General features: G+C 39.2%; 1 protein-coding gene across 10 annotated transcripts in view; it reads left to right on the top strand.

The window, feature by feature from the left end:
• CTBP1 (C-terminal binding protein 1) overlaps positions 1-24,031 on the top strand; it is a 583,387-nt gene that overhangs the window by 480,609 nt on the left and 78,747 nt on the right. For 2 of the 10 annotated variants that reach the window (XM_063457652.1, XM_063457654.1), the window contains exon 1: positions 995-1,184. The exons of 6 other annotated variants lie outside the window; for them this stretch is intronic. In XM_063457652.1, the coding sequence (XP_063313722.1) occupies positions 1,145-1,184 (40 nt within the window). In that variant the 5' untranslated portion in view covers positions 995-1,144. Of the gene's footprint in view, positions 1-994; positions 1,185-1,488; positions 1,513-2,499; positions 2,844-24,031 lie in introns of those variants that run through there. 2 more of the 10 variants (XM_063457658.1, XM_063457653.1) reach the window with 2 other exon arrangements.

Genomic DNA, 24,031 nt, shown 5'->3' with positions numbered 1-24,031 from the left:
TCTGGTTTCTTTTTTTTCATCACGATACATTGTTTCAAATCAGAATTTTTTTTCTAGGTTTCAGAAAGCTTATACAAACAGGAGACCAGATTACAGGAGATCCACACACTTTCAAATCTTCCCCAAGCCTAAAGTCCTTTGAGATCCCTCCTTACATACCTCAAAGCAGAATGCACCTGTCATGGTTGATTATATAGATAGCCTTCTCGTTCTATGTTAAATTTTGTTTATATTGTGTATTAATATTATTTTTGTATTTGATTGTACCATAATGTATCAATGCAATGTTTTGTGGACCCAGGACATACTTGAAATCGAGAGAAATCTCAATGTATCTTTCCTGGTAAAATATTTTATAAATAATACATAATTTGTTTCTTATAAAGTGGTAGGAAGTAGTGAAGTATTTTACCATGCTCATGTGAAAAAGAATAAATGTATTTAGTGTGTGTACATTTTTATTGTCCTTCACCTTCGAGATAACTACCTCTGTTGCGATTTTATAAACTAAATTCATACTTGAAACTATATAGTTAGCTAGTTGGACGGTAAATAAGAGTTAAAAAGGGGTGAAGAACCACATCTTATCTACCTCCTGCCCCCATCACACTCCATCCATTTGAATCCGCATATATTTTCATCTCCGATCTACAAAATTGCATGCACCGTCATTTTATTTTTGGCTTTCTGTCCTACGTAAAATAATAATTTTTTTTTAATGTGGAAATGAGTCGTGGTGGCTACAAGATAGTGATTCTCAATCCTCTTAATATGTATAGAAAATATAGAACGTAGCTTTTAGCTAGGAAAATAATTCACGACCTTTGCGTTAGGAATGCAACAATTTTTTTATTTTTTTTACATTTTTTCTTTCTTTTTTTTCTCTCCCTTCCACTCCCTTTTCCCTGACTTTCTTTACCTAGAAACAAGACTTTTTTTTTTTTATCCTTCTGACTTCAGAAGGCTCCGCCTTTCTGCCTCTCCCACAGTCAGTCGCATTTGGGCTGTGTGTGTGTATACCCCCTGTATGTGTGCATGCGCCTGTATGTGTCTTACTTCTGGCAAAAATTGAAGTGGCGGCCATATGCTTGGGATTAATTTTACATATCTCACTCATTTTTAGAGAGGCCGGACACACACCTCAATGGGAAGTTCACACTTGCTAAACAAGGGTTTGCCTCTAGGTAATGTTTTTAAACTCCTTATGCTGGTATTTATTATTTTCACTATATAAATATATATATATATATATAATTTACCATTTTTCTTTTTATTGTTGGAGACAGACTAAAAGCTTGATGTGTGTGCAGTTCTCCCATCCCCCTCCTTTCCCCTGGCTTGATTTCTTCCTGGCTTTGTGTGTGAGTTAATGAGCAAGAGACAGCATTTTTTTTTTTTTTTTTTTTTTTGAAGGCTTACTGTGGAATAAAAGGTTTATTTATAAACCAACTGTTCTGATGGAGCCCTGTCCACTCCATGAGCGAAGGAGCTCAGAGACTTCCAGCGTGCTGCGTTAGTGGCTTTTAAGATATTTCGCTTTTATTTATTTTTTTTTCCCCCTACATGGGTAAATGTGTTCACTTTTCATCATATTTTTGTTTTATTGTTTTTATTTATGCAACGTAAAATAGAATGGATTAGTTTTTGAAAGCAAGTTGATTTCATTATTTCCACTGTCGAAGCTCTGACACAGTCTTTTTTTATTTTTTAATAATTTTTTGGGGATTTTTACTTTTTTTTTTTTTTTTTTATAATATATATATATTTTTTTTAATTTGATTTGTTTTTTGAACCGTGGATTGCAGGTAAATAATTGAACTGTTTGGGGAAGAGGTGTGGCAAATGTGATTTATGTGTATTTTTGTGTTTGTGTTGGGGGGATGTAACTGATTGCAATGTCTGATGTGAAAAATAATCATTAATGTGTTGCCATAGATGAATAGCTGTTGCTTCTGGTCATATTTTAGCAATCTTTTGGCAGCATATGCGGTTAGGGAAATAAAAAAAAATTCAGTTTTTACGCTAATGCTGACACATGTTGGTTTCTGAGAAAATAGGCTAATTTAAAAAAAAAAAAAAATTCAGGCAGGGAGCTAGGCTGAAAAGGGAACTCATTCTGTACTCCCTGCCCCCACCCCTTGGCCCTAGAAACACATTGAGTTGAGATCATTATTCCAGCAATGAAAAAAAAAATAGTTTGTGTGGCTATGGGATGATTTTTTTTTTTTTTTTTTTTTTTTCCTCTAAAGAACTTTCAAAAAGAAGGGAAATAAAATCTGTCCTGGTGAAGGGAATATTACTGCTGGGATCAGCAAAAATATATGACTGCAGCAGCTGATGCTGGGAGAGGAAGCTGCAGACAAAGTGTACTTTTTTATATTACATTTTTTTTTTCATTTATTTTATTTTTTATATTTACCGTATATCTTTTTTTTTATATTTTTCTTTTTTTTCTTTTTTTTTTTTCTGTGGATTTTTTTTTCCTCTTCCCTCAATTCTCGAGATTGTTATGGAGCTTTGGATGTGCTAACATGTACCCTCTATGCCACGTCTGGTCGGTAAATTCTGCAGTGATTGAGATGAGTGGCTGTCTACGATAGGATCGCAGCTTGGTTTGCTGTTCCAAAACGTGGATATCTGGGGGATTTTTTTTCTGTCGCAGGAAAACACGGTAGGGCCAGTCGTATCTGTTTTTGGGCCTCCTGGACATCAGGGGACATCTCCTTGACTTTTTGAAACCTACCCTGTGGACTCCAATTGTGCAGAAGGAAATTGCCTCTAGTGGTGTTAGTAGGTGCTTAGAATGCACGCCTGGAACTTTTTCCCTTTGATGGCTGAAAAATGTAAGTTGTTCTTCAGCCTTCTTTGCAAGAGGCATTAACACATTAACTCTTTAGTTACTAAGATATGTTGGTGGCAAGTGGCCCAAAAATCTATTGCAGGTTACTCTTGTGGTACAGGTATGGGGAGAGTGTCCATCAACGTATAAATAGCATGTTAATAGCTTTTTGTGTCCTCCCCCCCGCATACTTGAATTGACTGCATACAATGTGATGATCCATAACTGATGTTACTGTAATATTGATGAGAACCAATTGCATTATCCATTTGTGCTGTTCTTGAGTAACCACTTCTCATTTTCTACAGCATTTACCTAGAGATTGAGACGTTATGTGCTACGTTTGTTTTGTGTAAAATGCTTGTGCGTGTGTTTTTCCTCTGTGATTCATCTCTGATTATATTTAATTGGTTTTCGGAGTGCTAGATGAAAGTATTCGCTACGTTGCGAATGTGTGGAAGTAAAACCCTAGGTTTCCGTATGTCATTTTTTTTTCCTTCTTTTTCTTTACTGAGGCTTTACGAGCAAAATGTTGCTAAAACACCCAGAGTGTGTTTTTGTTCTGATAGCTAATGGTATGGTGTCATTTCTGGGTGTACAGCTGTTTTGCGTGGAAAAAGATCAAAGACGAGGCTGATAGCATTTATTGTGGGCCTGTAGAGTTTTTTATTTATTTATTTTTAAATGCCATTGTGCAGTTCAAGAGCGGATTTGGGACATAAAAGGTACATTTTGTTTCCAATGAAAGGACCGAGCACAGTCTATCTTAAGGACTGATTTGTATTTAAAGCTGTGATTGCAAAGTTATAGTAACACATTTCAACTCATTACTGTAGATATGCATTTGTGGAATTTTGGGATTTAGATTGTCACACTGTGTTCAAGAAAGAATGCTTAATGATGTAATTGACTGTGTCTTGTCTGAAGCAGTGCTGTCTGTTTAATGGGTAGGCAATGTGTCATTCAAAAGCTGGGGTGGAGTGGAGGTTCCTTATCCCATTAACTTATCCAATGGCCAGTCCCCCAGTTTGAGACCTGTACCTTTTTTTTATATGGTACTTCTGGTGTGTCTTCAGTACAAATTTTAGATCCAAGGAATGGTGTTTAAAGCAAACATGAAAATACTGCTCTTAATGCTAGAGAACCTAGAGGTTTGTTTTAACCCCTTCACAACCTGTTGACTAGTGCTAGAACACAGGATTTGCCTAATCCTGGTCCTGCGGGGATTAAGGAAGACTTTGAAAGGCACGCTCAAGTGCCACTTGGAATTTTTTTTATTTTATTTTTTTAAATGTGTGTTTATTGTATTTGGTTGATGGACTAAATTCACTGTTTTACTTAAACTATTCTCAAAGTATGCATATATCCTTTAGAAGAATATTGCATTTGTTTCTGGCTGGTATTTGTGTAGGTTAATTCACTTTGCTTCACAAGCTTTTTCCACACATAACAATATTGAATGGTTTATACAATTCTATAGACATGTCTGAGCTGTAGTCTGCTACAAAAGCAAGGTGGCTGCTCACTGTAGTGTATATCATTGTTATACTCCAGGGTTATATAGAGAGGATTGAATCAAATAAAGGGTCAGACAGTGCTGTAATAACCTGCTGTAGTGTACCACGAAAGAAGCATTAGTTGTAAAATACAGTAGAACAGGCTTTAATTAAGAAAAAAATTATCTGAAGTGGTTGTGCAGTTTTAAAGATAACTCCATTAGAAATGAATACATTTCCATGCCATCAGAGAATCACAAAGTAGGGACAATGCATTTTTTGTCAAGATATGCCAAAGGACAGAGTATCCACTACTGCACTTTATCTTCCATCCGTTGTGAATAGGCATCTTCTCTTGTAAAGTCATTGCGCATGTGCAAGATCTTTGTGGAAGATTCTGCAAGAACGTGATCTATATATTTAGACTCCCATTTCTGTAACCTTGTGAGAATAAAACGGTGACAATCCTTTAGTAGTCAAATTTATTAACCGTGCAAGAGGTTTTTTTTTTTTTTTTTCTTAAACACTGCTTCACGGGAACAGCAGGACTTTCAGGAAAATTCTGTCCTCTTCCTACTATTTTCAAAAATCGTATCCTGACCTGTAAATCTACATTTTTGAAACCGAAAGGGAAACCATACAGGGAGGAACAAAAAGCATGAGCTTAGTGGATCAAAACGTGTTACATTGTTTAAGTTATTGTCTTTATTTATATTTTATAATATGGGGGGAAAAAAAAACATGCGCCACATACTTAACAAATATAACCTACACACTGCACCCAACATGTCTACAATAGAGTTTTGTGAGGCTGCATTCCAGATATAATCCCAAACCTTCTCTGTGAAGTTTGTATTCTGTTGGCTGCTTGTTAGTAACGTATTTGTTTTATACAGTGAGCGTTTGTATTCTGTTCTAGATCCACACATACATGATTTTAGTAATATCACTGATAAATTGATAAACATAACTCCTCCACCATTCATTTGAGGTCAGATTAAACACAGTGGCTTTAGGTGCCATTCTCTAATTTCTGTTGTATTCCTTTTATTTATTTATTTTTATTTCGGTTTTAATTTTGCCATTTTGCACTTTCCAGTCTGATCCAATTTTCCCTGCTTCCTTTTTATAATGCAAGTTTGCCTGCTCATCCCGTTTTTGAAAGCTCATTATGACGTGCCCAAAGAAGCTTTTCAATGCAGCTGACAGTAGATCTGAAATGCTTTATCTGAAATAAAGTATTTTCCTCAAGTCAGTACTTTTATTTGTAGATTCTTTTAGCAAATATGTCAGAACCCCCCCCCCCCCCCTCTCCCCCTCTCCCCCTCCACACCTTAACATAAATTGATACAAAGAACTGTTGTGATTTTTCTGCTTTGTTGAAAGCGAAGTGAAATATTACTGGTTACTGGAACAGCCTAGGATTTGCATCTCTGTGGCCTGTTTCAAACCAGTTTAGGATACTTTCCAGTGGAACCTTCAGACTGTCCCACATCCCTATTTAGAATCTTGAATAGCAAGGCAGTAAAAGGGTTGCTGTGTGGAGTGGGGCTCTTTGTAGGCAGATGGGGGTGTATTAGTTTGATTATGGCAGAGATGTGAGCAGGGATGCAGCAGGCTGTTGTTCCTGTATGGACTCTCTCTCACAGCTGTGGTGTCCCAGCAATTACTGCTGTGCTGTTGGGATTACGGAGCAGGAGGCTGGATCGAGTGACAAACAAAACCACCCAAAAAAATAGTGCTCAAGCTGGTTTTATGATCTGGGTGGGACTTGGCGTCCCAGTACCCAAGCTCTTTCACTAGATTTCAATTATATACCATTTCATACAGTCTTAAATTTCGTAAATATATATATTTTTTTTCTTTCATTTAATAAATATTTAAAAAAAAGATGGATATAAAAATAAATAAAATAAAACAAATATATATAATATAGTATAAAACGATGTCTGAGATGCTGGATGAGTAGAATAGTTTATAAACGTTCAGCTGCAGAGGTTATGTAGAAGGTGTGTGAGGGGCTGGGGGGACAACGTGTTTCTCATGTGTACTCTATGGCAGTGTGATGCTACGACTGTTCAGATTTGGGACCCATGGCCTCTTTGGTTTGCCAGTTCTCAGGATCACACCTTTGGCCAACAAATTGTGTTGTGTAAAGGATAACTCCTATTTTACAATACCTGTGAAAAGAAGCAGATTGCGAGAGCCCAAGGGACTTGGTTAAGTATTAGTTGACCCTAAATAGTGAAATGGTGCCAGGGGACTTGGGGCACCATAACCACTACAGTGGGTTGTAGGGATTATGATGCTTAGAGTGCCCCTTTAAGATCGTCAGAGTAATGTGGGAGTCTTTAGAGGTTGATTTAAAATAAATAAAAATCTATTTTTTTATAAAAGTAATGTTTATCCTTTGTAGATATGTAGAGGAAAAAGGACTCACTTGTATGGCATTCACCAAATACATACAAACCAAACTTATGAAGGATGTTCGTTGCGTCTTCTGCAACTATTTTGGTCTATCGCTTCCTTTTTTTTTTAAATATTTTTTTATTTAAAAGGAAGTACTGGTCTTCAGAAATAGATACAATCTCTGCTGAACAAGAAATTATAAAATGACTAGAAGTTCCTCAACCATAATTTCCCTTATCTGTTAAATAGTGGGTCTAGGTAACTTAACATTTTTCTTCGGTTCTATTAAGAGTGGATCTTGGAAACAGAGTCGTAGGTGATAGTAGGTTCATGGAATCTTTTAGGAAGGATGTGATTGGTGTCTCTCCTGTGGGACTGGGTAATTCATTTTAACCCGGTTTTATTTCTTGTGTGGTTATTTTTGGCCAAGGAATATTTTCAGCCCTTCGCTATTTAGCATTTTGGGGTGGTGGTTGGTTTTGTGTGTTTTGTGTCTTTGCATTGTGGTATCTGTGCTTTTTAAGTGGAAGCATTTTTCCTCCACGCACCCGCCATGTTCCCATATCGTAGATCTGTTAATACCTGATCTTTATTTTCAGTGGGACTATGGTTTCACCAGGGTAGAAAATAATTGGAATGTATTTTTCAGGACTTAACAAGAGTTGAGAAGTCGGGTAAACCCATTCAGAAGTCTACGTAGTATTCTATGTTATCTGCTGTAGTGGCAAAGTAAGCCTTCGCAGGCCTACATGATGGATGGAATGCATTGCCTTTTACCTATAATTTCTATTTACTTTCCTTGAAATGTTTCTTTTACTGAGATTACAGTGCTTAAAAGACATAGCAAGCACCTGCAGCCATTAAAGGAACACTACAGTGTTAGGAATACAAAGCTGTATTTCCCTCCCCCTCCATGGCTCTCTTCAGCCATGTAAAGGGTTAAAAACCCCTTTAAACACTTACCTGATTGCACCTCGTTACTGGGTTGTGATCATCCTCCACCGTCGGCACGATTGAGAAACCAAATGCGCATGCGCAGCGAGTGCCACATGCGCATTAGGCTTTTGTCATAGGAAAGTATTTAATCACTTTCTCTAAAACTCCGTTTTACATTGCATGACTCAGGGGAACAGGGACATTGCACACAGACCGCTGCATATTGTGTCCCTTTAATATCCATCATAACTTGACATTCTATATAATATTAACGTAGTGAAGGATTGCATTTCTCCAATTTACTTATCGAGTCTTATATTGATATTGATTTTTCCTTGGCACAATAAACATTGTTCCAAAAGCACAAAGTCTGTTCACTTGGTGTTCATCTTTACATCGCTCCAAGTGTGTTATGTTTTGAAATGAATAGAAATGTTTCAGATAGGCATATTGGAGAAAGTTATGTTTGTTTTTTGTTTTTCGTTAGAACTTGTTGCCTTAAAGGAACACACTGGCACCATAACCACTACAGAGTGCGGTAATGGTTATTGTACCTGCCCCATGTACATAGTAAATGTGCAAAAATTTGTTTCAGCCGGTTCAAATTCCTTTTAATCCACACACAACCCAGTCAATCAATTTGGGATTTACCTGGGGTCCACTGGTCCCTGCCAGAAGCCAAGCCAAGTTTGTTCAATGCCAAGATACGTCCTCTGTTATTTTACTCCTATATGCGGACCGTAATAATTGTTTTTTAACATTACAGGAATGGCCATATTTAACGCCTGCTTCATCCTGAAATGGGAGAAAATGCTGTATTATAAACACCGCATACAAATAATTGTTATATTTTATTTGATATGTTTGTATCTACTAGCAAACTAGATAAAATGCAACTCTAAGTTTTTTTTAAAGGAACGCTAGCGCTATGAATATGAGTGTGTTTTCCCAACTATATAGTGTCCTAGTCATCGTTTTGACTATGCCACTGCCGGCAGGGTTAAAAAGGTGGATTTACTTACCTTCTAGCCCTCGCCATGTTGGTCTCCTCTGTGAATCTTTGGCTAAGATAGAGATTGATAATCTCAGCCAATCCAATGCTTTTCCCGTATCAAAACGCTGCACTGCGCCAATTAAGTGGTCTCTATGAGCAGAGTTTTGCGCAATTTACTGAAGAACCATTACACCCTGTAATAAAAACATTGCTGTTCTGTTTTCAGCTGCAGGGTTAAAAAGGGAGGCACATGGCACCCAGACCAGTTTATTGAAATGAAATGGCCTGGGTGCTTATAGTGTTCCTTTTAAGGCTGGGTAATTGGTCACCTCTGATGCTGACATAGTAAATATTCTCGCACTAAGAAGGCCTGGAGATGGACAAAACTGCTAATCACCTCCAGCATCTGGAATGCCACTGCTTTCCAAATATTAACAGTTAACCGGAGTGATGGGAGTAACAATGTGTAACAGCGAACATTCTGTAGGTGGCCTGTTCTATCTGGCTATCTGGTTTTTAAGTTGTAATTCCTATTGATTTAATCAATACTGTGTTGTAATGTGCTAACTATTTAGCGGTTTGGATTGTACAGGACTATTCTCCTTGCAATGCACGTAGCTGAACAATTTAATACGACTAGGCAGCTGGTGGAAATGTGCTTATTTGTACTGATTTTAAATAATATATGATCTGACGTTACCATACATTGGTTTTCTTCTTCCCTTTTTCTTTGTTAAAGGGAAACTATAGTGCTCAGAATAGAAACATGTATTCCTAGCACTATAGTAGCCTATAGCGCCCCCCTCCCGTAGTTATGACCAGGTTAAAACCTCTTATGTCACTTGCCTGAATCCAAAGCCGATGTCCCTTGACGCTGGGTCAGGCTCCGCCTCCGCTCCTCCTCTGACGTCGGGAAGCTGATGCGTATGGCCGGCAATCGCTTTAGTACAACCCCTTAGAAAAGCATTGAAACAAAATGTTTTCCCGTGAAACTTTATCTGATGCTGGATGTCCTCATGCAGAACGTGCGGATGTCCAGCGTCAGGTGAACAAGTCGCCTAATGACCTAGAAGCGCATCTAGTGGCTGTTTGCTAGACAGCCACTAGAGGTGGAGTTAACCCTGCAATGCAATGTAATTGTGGTTTCTCACCATTACCATTGCAGTGTTAAACAGACAGGGGCACTGCACCAAGACTACTTCCATGAGCTGAAGTGGTCTGGGTGCCTATAGTGGCCCTTTAAATTGGGCTGTGCGGTTGACCTGGTTCTCAGCCGTCTCTAGACCACTCTGCTGTTCTCAGTCATGGTCCTTTTAACTAATCCAGGCCTGAAGAGTCTGATTAGAGCCACAGTATTCTTCGGTGAATAGCCAAATCCTTGACTTGCTGGTCTGTTTTTTAATTTTTAATTTTTTAATTTTTTATTTTATTACTTCTCTAAAATGTGAAGGCATAGTCTATTTTAAAAGATATGTTCAGTTTGCCTTCATATTTAGTAACAACCCCTGGATGTTGGGCTAAGGTAACATCCCCAGGATGTACTTGAAAACCAGAGTAATCTGAATGTACCTTTCCTGGTTAAATACGTTGTTGTTGTTGTTGTGAGTTATCACTTCTTCACATGTAGCGTACTAGTTAACATCCTGGTGAAAGAATGTCCAACTGTATTATTTGTAATACTTAAACTAGTTATATAAATGAAATGTGCCAAAGCTTTGCTTTTTTTTTTAAATTTTCAATGTATCTAATCTTTTCATCTCCTTGTCAGCTGCACTTCACACTGTATATCCTATTTATTCTACCCGGGAAGACTTGGCAGCTATTTTGTCTTTGCCTTCTCCAGTGATTTCGTCCTTTGCTGAGAGCCTTTTGTTACATAATAATCTCCAATTTGAAGATAGGCGGAAGAGACATGGCCACTGACTTTGTGCTTTACCAATGCATTCTGCCTGCAAGCATCCTCTGTAATGACAACTTTTGGTTTTTTTCCTCTGTTAAAGCAACAAATTGGGATGTCATCTTAACCCTTTCGGAATGTTTTGCCCTTTTGCAGAATTCTATTAAATGTCAGGCAGTCTCGATGGCGAGAATATGGCGGAGATTATGGGGGCTTGCTGACATTTTTCTGCTTGTTTTGGAATTTGCGTAGGTTTATGTGTTGATTAATCATGTTGGCTATTTGTCTGTCAACTTTGGAATTTTGCATCTCCTGTATGCAGACATTTTAAAAAGTAGTTACTAGGGATCCACTGAAATTTTTAATTTTTATTTTTGTTAAATGTTTTTTTTTATTATGATGGTATAGTAAAGGCCCTCTATTTTTGTAGTGCATAGTTTAACAGACATGTTAGCATTGTTCACTATGGGACAGGAGGGGGGGAGATCACTATGGGACAGGAGGGGGGGGGGGGGATCACTATGGGACAGGAGGGGGGGGGGGATCACTATGGGACAGGAGGGGGGGGATCACTATGGGACAGGAGGGGGGGGATCACTATGGGACAGGAGGGGGGGGGGGGATCACTATGGGACAGGAGGGGGGGGGGGGATCACTATGGGACAGGAGGGGGGGGGGGGATCACTATGGGACAGGAGGGGGGGGGGGGGATCACTATGGGACAGGAGGGGGGGGGATCACTATGGGACGGGGGGGGGGAGATCACTATGGGATGGTTTTCATTTTAGATTCATTACATTCATTAAAAAGTCTTATATCAATAAAATTATAGAAAAAAAAAATCACTTTTAAAATCATTTTGGGGGAAAAGTCCTTTTCGGCCAAGGGCATCCCGAATATTCGGTTTCGGCCTAGAATTTTCATTTTGGTGCATCCCTAGTAGTTACCGTGATTATTGTAACTGAATTTAAAAAACTTTTTTTTAAATTTATTTTTTTAAATAGCTATAATTGCATAAACAGATGAGGAAGATTGAAGCTGTAACGTTACTGACTCATATGGTAGACAGCTGGACTGGTCTTCAGATGGAATTGGTAAAGGTTTTTTTTTTTGTGGGGGCTAAGGAGGGAACGGACGGACTCTATATTACAATAGCTTGTGGACCTTTCCTTATCTGTAAAACTGGCTCAGCAACTCATTCCAAAATTGTAATATGTAACACAGATTCAACAAAACAACTTGGATTTTAACAGTTATTCACTTATTCAAATGTGAGTTGTTGAATTCATAGAGAATTTCAAATTTAAGGTCAAATTGGCTGAACTGGAAGCATAGCTAACTTTGTTTGGCTCTTTTGGCTGTACATTTTAAATTCACTTTGAATATACTAGAATACTAACTTTTTGCAATCTCAATTTCCCGAGGCCAAGGAGTCCTGCTACAGTAACAAATGTTGTTGTGGACAGCTGCCTGTGGCAAAGTACGATGGGCCTGTTCGCAGCAAGGGGATCCACTGAAATAGCATGGGACGCAACTTGGGTTCTGTCCCAGACATTAAGAACCGCTGTTATAAAGAAAATGTGCGGTATTTGTATGAGCAGTGAGCTTCGGAATTAGTACGAGATATCAAAATGAAGAATCCTCACTGGCCCACTTATTCTTTTTATTTATTGTGACAATGTTTCTATGTTTCAGTCATCACCATCTATTGGTAGACATGTCCCAGGATGTTATCCGTTCAAGGTTGGCTTCCTGTCAGGCACAGACGTGGTCCTACAATTTGCAGTTGTTTTCACTTGACTCAATCTTCTTCATTGTGGTTTTGTTTGGTTTTATTTGTAATAACCTAGATGTATGTATTTACCTGTAGTTTGGTGTTTTGTTTTTGTTTTTATTATAAAATGTCAGAACAACTGAATTCCTGATCTAAAGGGGCGTGTCAAGGTATCAGATTATTTAAAAAAAATTATATAGATGTTTTTTACATTTCTGTTCATTTGTAGCAGAATCTTCGTGTTCAGCCTTGTTTGCGGTACATTTTAATTGTAAATGTTCCAGTAATAAAGGTTGAGGAGGAATAGCCATTTTGGAGGGAAATGCACACAATCTAAGCTGTTGGTTAACCCCCTCTGCTGGATATGTCCAAATGAGGAAGTTCTCTTGTGTTTATCTGTCCAAAATTTTTATATACTGTGAGCACATATATTGCAAGCGTTCAGAACCATTTTACAAACAACGAAATTACTTCACGCATAGCTTCCTAGCATATTTTATTTGGATTTGCATCAAATGAAAGGATTTTATGGCACAGCCTGGCCTGATGTAAAGTCCACATTTTCGATGACTCCTTGTACTACGCTTGAGGCTGGGCACACAGGGTATCTTCACGTTTTCATATCTCCTGTTTGTTTTTGCACAAGTCCATTTGCTTAGGATCTCCCATAGTTAAAATGGTAATCCAGACGTGATCTCCGTGCTCACAGTTCCTAGGGCGGTATATGCTACACCTTACTGATTAGGGCCTCATTATGCCGAAACGATCATCCACGGTTGCCGTATCTCTTGTAGTGGAAACCTGCGGGGATCTGAAACATCCCTGTAATGACACTTGAGAACAAAGACTCAGTGGAGACTAACCGAAGGGCAAGCTAAAATGTTTTTACCCATTGTCCATGGTCTCATATCTTCTGTTTGTTTTTGCTTATCTGCACAAAACTATGGCGGTACCGAAAGCCCAGAAGTACAGAAGAAGAAATGGTTTATCCTTACTGCCTGTAAAACATAGCCTTTCAGTTTAAAATCGGAGATCCATTTTAGATCCATAATACCCTATGCACTATGCCATAGAAAAATATTCCCCTTGCAAGCTATATAGCCAACCACACTAACTTCCTGTAAATGCATATTGGTAAAGTATTGATATACATATTTTTTAAAATAAAAACTGTATAAAATGGAGAGCTGCTAGTGAGTTGAATATCAACATTGAGGACGAAATGACAGGTTTTTCTGAAACATGAAAAGTAATTTGAATTGAAAAAAAATCTCCTCGTGTGATGTTTGTACAATTACATTTTTTTTTCTAAAAAAGATGCATCTAATATGGCTTGTTGTTGTGGTTTTGGAACTTTCAGCATGATGAGTTATAAACTGAACACTCCTGTGAGTGAAATGAATACGCCATCATGACTTAGAACTACTAATTTTGCACAAAGCCTTGTACAGGTACTCACTTACCGACCTGGTTCAGTTCCTACGACCCGGTCGTAGAACGAATTGGTCGTTAAGTGAGGAGTTTAGGGATTCTCTGGTCTGGTGCGCTTGTCTATGTTCAGGGGAAATTTCCCCGAACATGGATTAAAGGGATTCACTTCTCTGGTGCGCATGTCTGTGTTCAGGGACATTTCCCCGAACATGGATTAAAGGGATTCCCTTCTCTGGTGCGCATGTCTGTGTTCAGGGACATTTCCCCGAACATGGATTAAAGGGATTCCCTTCTCTGGTGCGCATGTCTGTGTTCAGGGACATTTCCCCGAACATAGACGAACGCAGCAGATCAGGGAAATCCCTCTAATTCCCACGACAGCTTCCACTTACCACCCTGCGAGAGAGCTGGTTTTAAGTGCGAGCCGTCGCAAAACGAAGACCACCTCTATCCTTATCTACCTGGCTGGTAATCCTGTGCAAAAATGGAATTGCAAAAAGGGATGGTGTTTGTATACAGAGAGGAAAGAAAACATTGTTGACTTTTTAGATTATCCCTGAATGTGGTTTGGTTTTATAACTTTATTATTATATATATATATATATATATATATATATATATATATATATATATATATATATATATATATATATATATATATATATATATATATATATATATATATATATATTTGCATGTTTGTGATCTGATGCCCTGAAAGAATGTACAACGGATTCTTAAGCAGTGATCTTTAAAGGGACACTCCACTGCCCAAACACAAAATAAACAAAAAGCACTGTTTAGTAGATATACCCTATATCTACCCCCATGAAAACATCCATGCATTTAATTATGCATTATTTTCATTGGTGTTTTATCTTTTTTAAAAAAAAAAAGCTTGGAAAAACTGCAGATTTCTTGTTCTCGTTCTCTCCCCTTCTAATCTAATCCTTAAAACCATTTATTCATCAAATCAGGTAAATATTTGGGGCTTTCCATGGTATAAAGTGTAAAATACAAAAGCAAACCCACCCTGGAGTAGTGAAAGTTGGTGCAGATTTTGTTGCATTGTTGTTCTGGGCACCTTGCCAGAAAAGTAGGCTACCTATAGCTTCAATTTGTCTTACCAGTGTAGATTTTCATGTAGGGCAATCTGTTTTGTGTGTCCTGCTGGCTTGATTTATAGAAATGTGTAGATATGGGCTGATGTCAGGCAGTACCACTGTGCGAAATTGATATTGGCCTGCTCACAGCTTTCTATTTTATAGCCCTAGAATTTCAAGGTAGATAAAGTGGAGGGACCCTGCACTCCCTTGTAGGCCAAACCTCAAACGATGGCTCAGGCACTCTCCTAAAATCAGCAGCAGCAACATTTCAAACCTCAGGGTCTTATCAAGCTTGATAAGGACCTTTGGGATTAAAACATTGCTGCTGATGTACTTCCTACTGTTGATTTTAAGCCTTGAGTGCACAAACCATAATTTGCTTTAAAAATTAGAATTGCAAGGTAGCACAAACTATCTCTTTCCTCTTTAATTGTGTGTGTCGGTGCTTCATTGCAGCACTTTAACCCCTTAAGGAACAGACTTCTGGAATAAAAGGGAATCAGGACATTTCACACGTCATGTGTCCTTAAGGGGTTAAAAAGATTCCAAGCATAAAGGCACTCACTATTGTAACAAGATGTTTGATGGACTTTCCTGCAGTTGACCGTTCCTTCGACTACTTGCTTATTTAAGTACCATATCATTACGACATGCCCTTATATTGATGTACATTTGTATTGTATTTCACTACTGTTATGCTTTTTGGTGCCTTGCCTTGCAACAAATAAAGAATTAAAAAAAAAAAAAAAAAAAAAAAAAAAAGATTCCAAGCTGGGGTTTACCTATATAGAATGGCTTATGCAGACTAAAGTAAAACAAAAACAAAAAATAAACATAGTTTAAAAAAAAAAAAAAAAGTAAAACAGAAACTCACATTTGGCGTTTCTGTATTTCCTGCGTGCTTAGATATTGTGCTGCTAATGCAGTGAGTCACCAAACCAGAAAGGGAATATTGCAGGAAGATAACCGGTAAACTACAGCTCTCACACTGAAAGTCGTGACCTCATAGAACAGCAAAAAGTGAAACCCTCCAGGGTGGAATTTAGGGGCCGGTAGGATGGAATTATGGAGCAAAACTAATATAAAAAAAGCTTTAAAAATCCCCACTCAGCATAACAAAGTGTAACCTAACCTACACGTTGCTCACGTCAAGCTTAGGTGTACCCAATATAGCGATCAACGTTTTTCTGGAATAAGGCATGCAGTGGGGCATAAAGATACTCTTCTGCATGCAGGGTTGTTGTGCCTTTGCATTTTAATTTGCATTAAATTATACATTGTTGTATTAGATACAAATGCAAATTATTTTATGGAGAACAAAACCGCATAATTAATATGTATGTTACTCTTTAACACTCTGTTAAAAATGTTTATATCCTTCAGTGTTTAGATTGAGGGCAGCCCCCTAAAAATTGGGGGGGGGGGGGGGGGGGGGTTAATAAAAGTAAAATTGAACTGTACTCCAGTCTCCTCACAGCAAATGCTCTTACCAAAAGATTATCACAGATCCTCAATCCATTGCTTCTATATGCGAAGCATTTAATGTGTTCAACGTGATCATGCTGTGTTTGACAAAGAGCATGAAGGTCCTGATGGGAGAAGTACCGGACGTGGATGTGTGACGGCTACTAGAAGAGGGCTTGTACAAATAACACTGCCGTTTGTCAGCTAAGATATCATTTATGAAATGCTAAAAAGGGTCAGTGCTGATTGAAGATCTTGGTTAGGCTGGGTTTAGCTTAGGGTCGGGTTTCACCTCTTGTATTCCCTAACTGTTCTTAATATAGCAGGATTTCCCTGGTTTGACTGTATCACGTTTTCTATCGCCACTGCCAGATGCTCAGGGCTCAGTTGATCTAGTACTATGCATACTAAACTACTGATACATGTCTATCCACTCCCTTTCTCACAGGTACCTTTACTATCAAACATGACGCGCAGCTCATTATATGTATTTGTGTGTGTAATATGAAATCGCAACAATATAGCCAGCACTTACAGGACGTTTATGCAAAAAAAAAAACATTTTTTTTTTTAGCCACAAAAGACATTTTGGTTGTCCACCAGGGACTTTCATTAAATCAGACATGCCCCTCTCACATGTAATAATGAAACAGGAGGTGTTACACCCTAAAGGTTCCCCAGTGAGATGTAGGAAACTAGAGTTCCATTACAAAAAAAAATAACTCAAGTGCTAACTTTCAACACCAACGCAAAAAAAAAAAAAATCAAGATAAATATAAAATAAATTATACAAAGTAATATTACATTTGTCAGCAATCCCATCTCTTCATACTACATTTTAATACTTCATATTGACTTTAAACCACATTGAACAAAGTGTAAAACCATTATGTTGGCTATTTCATCATTTCAAATCAACCCCCTAAAGGGACACTGTAGGCCCCTAGACCACTTCTGCCCATTGAAGTGGTCTGGCTGCCAACTCCCATCACCCTTAACCCTGCAAGTGTAATTATTTCAGTTTTTAGAGACTGCAATAATTTCCTTGCAGGGTTAAGTCCTCCTCTAGTGGCTGTCTACCAGACTGCCGCTAGAGGGACTTCTGGCTTCTTAGATGACTTTTTTGGTTGTCTAAACGACGCTGGACGTCCTCACGCTATGCACGAGGACCTTCAGCGTAGCCGGAATCCCCATAGGAAAGCACTGAATAATGCTTTCCCATGAGGAGGCCTAATGCGCGCGTGGCCATTGCCGCGCATGCGCTTTAGGTCTCCTCTGCCGGCAGATGGCGGGGGAGGAACTTGGGCAGAGCCGGACCAAGCGCCGAGGGAATTCAAGTAAGTGTCTGAAGGGGTTTTAATTTCGGTGAAATGGGATGGGGGGGGCACTCTAAGATTCTACAGTGCCAGGAAAACGGGTTTGTTTTCCTGGCACTAGAGAATCCCTTTAAATTGTTGTGGTGCATGGAGTGTTTCTTTAAGCCTACAGTGTAGCTATATTAGCTGGTTAGGGCAGTGATAAAGTCATGGCCTTAGAAGTGGGGAAACTCGAGTTCAAATCCCAGTCCCTGGGACAGACTCAAACAATGTTTCTGCCTACTTCTAATCCTCATAGATTGTAAACGTGTTTGAGCAGGGCCTTCTTTACCTCTATTATCCCCCTTCTTTAATTGTAAAGCACTGCAGAATATGTCGGTGATAACATAACTTACCACAATTTCTACTGCATCATAAGAAAAGCCATCTCTGACTATCATTCTCTGCAGTGAACTCCTAAAATATTCACCTTCTGCTGTGATATCTGAGGAAACTGGAATTGACTGAGCTCATCAGTCATTCTTTCAGTTTCATCAGTGGGGAAAAGGTATCTAGCAAAATTAAAGGTTAACATGTTTGCTACATGAATTTCCCTTTGCATATAAGTTTGGCAACAACTCAGTTGCTGTACACACAGACGCATGTTTAATAGTAATATTGACACGTGTCCCCATGCTGCAATTTAAAATCTATATATTATTGTATTTATTTTTGAAATCGGCAGTGATTGCATGTAACCGGATTCAATGCCCCGGTTTTGTTTTACCATCAGACTAATGTTTGTTTATTCCTTTCATTGTAAAACTCCAATTAGAACAGCAGCATCTAATTGACAAACAAATAATGTTTGCGGAATTCAGATACACTTGCTTTCTCTCAGCTATACACAGAATGCAGCAACCATTTTGTTGTTGTCATAGAGACCGTTTACATGTGCTGGTTTGTACACATTAATCCCTTTAGGCATTCTCTGTTCAGAAAATGCGTGGGTAGTAAAACCATTTTCTTTTTCAGTTATTTTTTAAAAATTTTTTTTAATAATTGGTATTTATATCACAAAGTGTAATTGGTTCCCACAGAAATTTGTCAATGAATTACTATCTGCTTACCCATCCTGTGTGGTTTTTTTTTATTCATTTTTTTTTTTACATTTATTTTTTAAAGCTGGTGCCTTTTAGTGCTTTGTAAACTTGGCTTGTGTTTTATTTGTCTATTTAAAATATTTGACTAATGCAGTAGTTGTCATGGACTTTATAAGTTTTAAACTGTAGTAAAACTGTGATGCCTAATGCTATTTCCCAATATACTCAGCAAGCTTTCAAGCCTAGCCTACAAATTACATCATTGTCGATCTATGGATGTTGATCCTTAGTGTCTTATCTGACATTTCATTCATTTCCTCTGTTAAATATTAAATGAGAGTTTAAATGGCTACAAGCTCTATACTTGCCAATTAATATACCACTATGGTAGAAAGACCCAGGGCTGTGTTGTTGGATGACATTACACCACAGCTATATTTTTTAAGGGTGGCATTGACCGCCTCCCTTCCTTACCGCATGTAATGTACATATTGACAAACCCATTTACAGCTACAATTAATCAGATGGAAATGCAAACCATGGACCCTGTTAGAGACTGCTCTAGCCACCTTAGGACTGTTGGCATCTGTTTAAAAATAAAAAGTTGTAGAAATGAAAGCCAAGATTAGAGATCATCACTGATGTACAATATTAAAATAGTCCTCTGGGTTGTAATTTAGACATGTTTATATTTTACCATGCCACAATATTTTTAAAACTATTAAGCAAGTGGTGCAATCAAGCAACATTTAAGTAATTTCTAAAATTCAGTACCCTCTTCCGTCAAGCAACCCGGATTCTCTATTTATCACAAGATTTCATACATAGTCTTTGAATATTCCATTTCTATAATTCCCCAATCAAACTGATGTTTATGGGTCACTGAGATTTGCAGTATTTCTATACACTGTGCACTCATTACTGCTAACCCCTTAAATCTTAATTTCCATAAGCCTAGTCTGTTCTGTAGAGCTGCACTCAGTGAGCCAGTTATTCCATGTTAGGGTGGTATTTTAGAAGAACAGATTGGTATGGCACTTTAGACACTAGGCTAAAGATGGCACTCCAGATGTTTTTGCTCTGAATGTCCCATGATACTCATACAAACATCTGGGATGTCAAGTCTAGCCATCGCTCACTTAGTCACTGACTATGCTCCACCAATAATTCTGTAGCAAAGAAACCTGCCATTGTGTTTTTTTTAATTAAATTCTTTAAATATTTTTTAAAAAATTGTATTTCTGTGGGAAAAAATACATATTTGATGGAGAAGGTAGATAGTTGCAACTTTAGTAATTATTAAAATTAGTTCTACAAGTATCTTTTGTATGGTTTCAAATTGGATACAAGCAAAATTGTATGTGTTCTACTTCCTGTGAATGAACATACTTTTAAATTTGGTTTCCCTACCATGAAAGGTCTACATCCATTGGACAGCCTTAGTGATGGCCAGGTTCCGTTTTAAGATCATGTTGGGCCAAGTGCCACGGAAGACTGTTAGACAGGCATGAGTGGCTTATCTACAGATAATTGTCTACTTGAACGTACACCCCTTGTTGTTTTGTCCTATGGTTTAGCGCAGGGTTCTCTAAACTCTGGCCCTCGCTCTAGATGTTGCTAAACTACAGCTCCCATGATTTTTTGAATGCTATAGTTAGCCAAGGAATCATGGGGATTGTAGTTCAGGAACATCTGGAAGGCCAGAGTTGGGAAAATCCTGGTTGACATATAACCTCTGTTAGAGGAAATTTTTCTATAAATTGTAGAACCAGTCAGGTGTTATATCCTAAACACGTGTGTATGTATTTAAATGAGATCCTGTGTCTAGCAGAACACAAGCTATTATTTTAATTTAGTCCTTCTGCCTTTGGGTCAAGGAATAATTCGGGATAATTCTAATTTAGTGACCGAATAATCTAAATTTTATTAAAGACAGGAGACGAATATTTGCTTATCTTCCTTTACTGTAACTCCCAGCAGCAAAGAAACTGTTGAGAATCAGTGAAAAGTTTAACCAATCAGAATGTATATCAGCATATATATATTATCAAATACAAAAAGAGAAGTCCTGCGCTTAGTCCCATTCCTGCTGGGCCAGCAGCAACGACTACAATACACATCAGCCCCAATATATAGTAAAAAACAAAGAAAAGAAAATGTTACCTGCGCTTTCTCCTTAATCCCTATGTATATTTAGACAAATGGAGGTCATTTAGTTGCTCCAATGGCCATTGGAGGGAATGCCCGCCTGCCAACGTCAAGGCAGACCCCCCTAAGCGGGTCCTAACACTGACCCTTCAGCCTGCTTCCTTGAGCTTCTGGCAAAGATATCTCTAATGAGACAGAAAGGGGTATTTTTTATATACACCCCTATACTTATTAACCCTTAATAGGGAACACATGGGATGGGCAGCAGCATTGTAAACAGGCTGTGTGATACAAAGTAAATACAAATACAAAAATAGAAGTCCTGCGCTTAGTCCCATTACTGCTGGGCCAGCAGCAACGACTACAATACACATCAGCCCCAATATATAGTAAAAACCAAAGAAAAGAAAATGTTACCTGCGCTTTCTCCTTAATCCCTATGTATATTTAGACAAATGGAGGTCATTTAGTTGCTCCAATGGCCATTGGAGGGAATGCCCGCCTGCCAACGTCAAGGCAGACCCCCCTAAGCGGGTCTGTAGTAGTGCGACCACGAAGATCCACCTCCTCTAATAGATCCTCAAGAGGGGAAGAACTGTTTGTGGTGGAAACGGGTATTGCCGAGTTCTAAGTATCCGAGTGTTGAGGCCTGTAGCCTGTGAAGGCAGCTCTGACAGTCGCTCGGCCTCTGCAGTGACCAGCTCTCCCAGAAAAACGTTGGGTCCTAAATACCTTGCGGATGGAAGACTGCGCTTTAGTAAGCATTGTAAACACAGCGACTTATTTACTTCGTTCCTTAATAAATTTGTCTCCAAATAAAACTCTTTGAGCCTCAGGACCAAGTTCTTTAGTGCCCAATTTGGGAAGCTTGGCATCAGTTTTAAACTATACGGCCTTCCGCCGTTCAGTTGAGATGGCGAAGTTGACATTGCCTAAAAGGCATGGTGCCCTCTGTACCCATTCTCGCACCATGTGTGCGTTGAAAGTGCCCCCTGCCAAAGCCTCATCGGCAATAATAAAAATCTGGATAAGTGGACCCGCAATATCCATCAATTTATCCTGAGAGGCCTTTAAGCCTTGTTCCAAGCTTTTATGGGGGTCTTTGTCTGATTTGTTAAAATAACCAGTAAAGGGGTCAAACTCAGGTGTAATGGCCACATTGTCTGGTATAATAGGACGTGGGCATTCTGCCCTTAGTTTGGCTCTTACTTTTCTAAAGGTCTACGGAGCCACATCCTACAGAACTTAGCGAAGTGGTCTGGTGGCGTCCACTCGGCAGATCGAGGGTGCCTGATACATCTAGGGTCAAATAAAGGGCAGCCATTGGCATCCAATAGGACATCATCTGAGTGATCTAATTGGGTTTCATCGTGAGATGGGAGAAAAGACTCATTGACAAATTCAGAAAGGGAATGATCACGTGAAACCCTGAGGTGGGAGGTACTAATCAGAGTACCCCGCACAATATTCATCCACCACTTGGAGGTGGTAGATGGCCGTTGAACCCTCTAATGGGTCTAAGTTGTTTTGGGGGTTAGGCTCCTTAAATTTTTGGCGAGATCTCGCTGCTTTGGCCAGTGCTTTGCCTTTACCGGCGGCAGCACAATAACCCTTCCAGGGGCGTTTGCGGGGGGGGAGGAGGTTGGGGGGGGCTTCATCTTGGTCTGAACCTTTAGAATCATCAGTCTGACAGCTGTGTAATAGTGACTGTTTGGGCTGGAACGGTCTGTTCTCAAAAAGCCGCTATGGCTTTGGGTATAGACTCAGTGATGGCGTTGTTTAGCCATGCCTTGAGTTCAGCCGAGATTTTTGGTTCTGGTAAGTCAGACATATTGTCAACTGCAGTGATAATAGTGGGGTCACCACTGTAATTTTTGTTTTATCTTTTTTATATAAACCATATACATCAGCTAATAATATAGCAGTTTGGTTCAGTCACTTGAACTTGAACTTTGTAAAGTGTTGATTGGGCACAATTGAAACTGTGGTTCACCGAGTAGAAAAGGAAAAAATTGTCCAGGATCAAAATCACCCTTAGGAATGATACTAGAGGGGATCACCCTCTTAAAAGCCCAGGATTTGTAAATGTTTAGATCTGCAATAAAGAAAAGGGTTCTGTGTATAAGTATCTATTTCCCCTATTATCTACTAATTTTGGTGTACAGTGAGAAAACAAATGTACTCAAAGGGACTCTCCAGTGCTAGGAAAACAATCCATTTTCCTGGCACTGCAGGTCCCTTCTCCCTCCCACCACCCATCCCGGTGACTTATCTGAGACCCCTGCCGATGACCCTCGGCAGTGGTTTCGGGTCGCCGCCGCTCCTCCCCTTCATCACATCAGCTGGCAAGGGAGACTGATCCCGCCCGCCGGCTGAGGAGACCGCATGCGCATTAGATCTCTCCATAGGAGGGAATTGAGCGACACTGGAGGCGCATGCGCATTAGATCTTTCCTATGGGGTATTGAGCGACGATGGAGGTCCTCACACAGCGTGAGGACGTCCTGCGACGCTATAGCTCTAGCAGACAGCCACTAGAGGAGGAGTTAACCCTGCAAGGTAATTATTGCAGTTTATGAAAACTGCTATAATTACAGTTGCAGGGTTAAGGGCAGTGGGAGTTGGCACCCAGACCACTCCAATAGGCAGAAGTGGTCTGGGTGCCTGGAGTGTCCCTTTAAGTGATGATCAAGTACCACCGGAGGGGAGCTGATCGAGCAGCTGAAATCAATACTACGGGTACTCCACATGAATGCACCGGTAAAGCGCGCAAAACTGGCAATTGGCCGTGGATCGGTGAAAGTTGGGACGTGTCTTGTGATGATGCGTTAGAAACTAAATATGCAGGTACTTAGAGAGGGAGTACCAGAGGGCCGTCCGCGGGAGGAGGTGTCAGCGGGCCGCGATCGGAATCGCGGCTCTGAAGTGCGGACGGGTGACCTAGAAGATGCAGCACTAAATGGAAGTGCTGTGGTAAAACGGTAACAGCTTAGTAGAAATAGCTAGAAGGTTGCTAGGGACAGAATCACCACAAATTACTAAATAAAAGTGAGTCACCTAGTAAATAAAACACACATCCCAAAAATGAATATTGTATACCAATTGAAGGCGACTATAATTAGAATAGACTCACCTGGGAG

This window comes from Pelobates fuscus, chromosome 6 (genome assembly GCF_036172605.1).
Source record: "Pelobates fuscus isolate aPelFus1 chromosome 6, aPelFus1.pri, whole genome shotgun sequence".
In the NCBI taxonomy this organism is placed as follows: Eukaryota; Metazoa; Chordata; class Amphibia; order Anura; family Pelobatidae; genus Pelobates; species Pelobates fuscus.
This window is presented reverse-complemented; position numbering and strand designations above follow the sequence as displayed.